The sequence below is a fragment of the Pundamilia nyererei genome, unplaced genomic scaffold (genome assembly GCF_000239375.1).
Source record: "Pundamilia nyererei isolate P.nyererei 1_Seehausen unplaced genomic scaffold, PunNye1.0 scaffold00426, whole genome shotgun sequence".
Taxonomy (NCBI): Eukaryota; Metazoa; Chordata; class Actinopteri; order Cichliformes; family Cichlidae; genus Pundamilia; species Pundamilia nyererei.
In genome coordinates, this window is record NW_005187827.1 from 178,224 (window position 1) to 179,886 (window position 1,663).

Here is a 1,663-nt window from a genome sequence, read left to right on the forward strand (position 1 = left end):
GTGATCTGCAAGTTTCTTGTTGAATCTGTCTCTGTTTGAAAGGTGTCTGAGGATCTCCTGTCTCAGCACTACCGTGAGCTGAGAGCTAAGCCCTTCTATCCTAGTCTGCACCATTACATGACCTCAGGGCCTGTGGTGGTCATGGTGAGTGCTCCTCTGTCTGCCTCTTTCGAGGATACTCCTGGTTTTCTCCTTGTTACTTTTCTACTTATTCTTGTTATAGTTCTTCAGTAGGTTTATCAGTCTTGCCAACACATGCTGCTTTACTTTTATTTAGGTATGGGAGGGGCCCAATGTAGTCCAGACATCACGTAAAATGGTAGGACACACTAACCCAACTGAAGCCCAGGCGGGCACAGTCAGAGGAGATTTCAGCGTCCATGTCAGCAGGTAACCTGACTTTATTTCATTTCATTATGTGTGCTGATATTTGTGACATAAAACTGATTTTTAACATTAAAGCCTATGAAGGTATGTGCTTTTATGACGTGGCAGTACAGTAACCATGTGTGTTGGTCACTTAAAGGAACGTTGTCCATGCCAGTGATTCACTGGAGGGTGCTCAACGGGAGATCCAGCTGTGGTTTCAGGGAAAGGATCTCCTGAACTGGGAATGCTGCAACCAGGGCAACATGATGGAGGACTGAAGATGCTTGACAGTTCAAGGCAGTGAGAATCAGTAATAACTACCTCTTCTCCTGCTGCCTAATGACAGTGCCACCACAGTTTCTCTCTCTAAGTAATTTACCTCATTAAGTGCACTAAGAATCAAAAGATTTTTGCTAAAGCAAATGTGAGATTTTAGAATACCAACTACGCATATGTACATATAATACAGTAGGCATCTTAGTCTTAGCATTGGATTATTATTGCTATACACCAACCAGCTACAACCATGGAAAAATACTGACTGGGCATGCACTTAAGGTACCCCAAAGGCTAAGTGGCTCCTGATCTAGACCCTCTGCTTGTCAGTTTCTGCTTCATTCATGAAGGTAACTATCTTTTCAAAGAAAGAAAAATGAACAACAACCAAAAAGTTAGAAAATCTCTGCAAATAGAGAGCAATGTTTAGGTGCAGAATGGCTGTAAAGTCTGCAAACAGCCATAATGAGATACAAAGTCCACACAAACAGATGTGAGTTTTGGATCACAAAGAGACACAAAACGATCACGGGCAAAAAATGTTTCTCTACCTTTTTTAAAATTTTGATCTGCAAGTCTTTCAGTGTGCCTGCCTACTCCAGCAGAGTAATACATCTACCCACTTTGCAGAAATAATTCAGTAATGGTATGAAGAACATGACAGAAAGCTCGAAGTGTTGACTTGGCTTCCAAATTCCTCAGATTATGATCTGATTGAGTACCTGTGGGCCGTGCCAGAAAAACGAGTCCTAACGCACAGAAATACAACCTTTTAGGTTAAGACTTGAAGGATCTGCTGCTAATGTCTTGGTGCTTGATACTACAGGGTCCAGTTAGAAGACTGATCAGAGCTGTTTTGGTACCATAATGGGTCTACAATATTAGACAATTGGTCTTGATTTTTGTGACTGATGAGTGCATGGTTTCTGGTTAATAGTAATAAGCATTTGGTCTAACAAAGAGTGTGTGTGTGTGTGTGTGTGTGTGTGTGTGTGTGTGTGTGTGTGTGTGTGTGTGT

At 41.8% G+C, this 1,663-nt stretch overlaps 1 protein-coding gene across 1 annotated transcript in view; it reads left to right on the forward strand.

Moving 5' to 3' along the window:
- The window catches only part of nme4 (NME/NM23 nucleoside diphosphate kinase 4), a 2,203-nt gene extending 1,321 nt beyond the window's left edge, over window positions 1-882 (forward strand). Inside the window, exons 3-5 of the mRNA XM_005753406.1 lie at window positions 43-144; window positions 278-390; window positions 527-882. Of these exons, the coding sequence (XP_005753463.1) occupies window positions 43-144; window positions 278-390; window positions 527-647 (336 nt within the window). The 3' untranslated portion in view covers window positions 648-882. The remainder of the gene's footprint in view (window positions 1-42; window positions 145-277; window positions 391-526) is intronic.
- The last annotated feature ends 781 nt before the right edge of the window (window positions 883-1,663 follow it).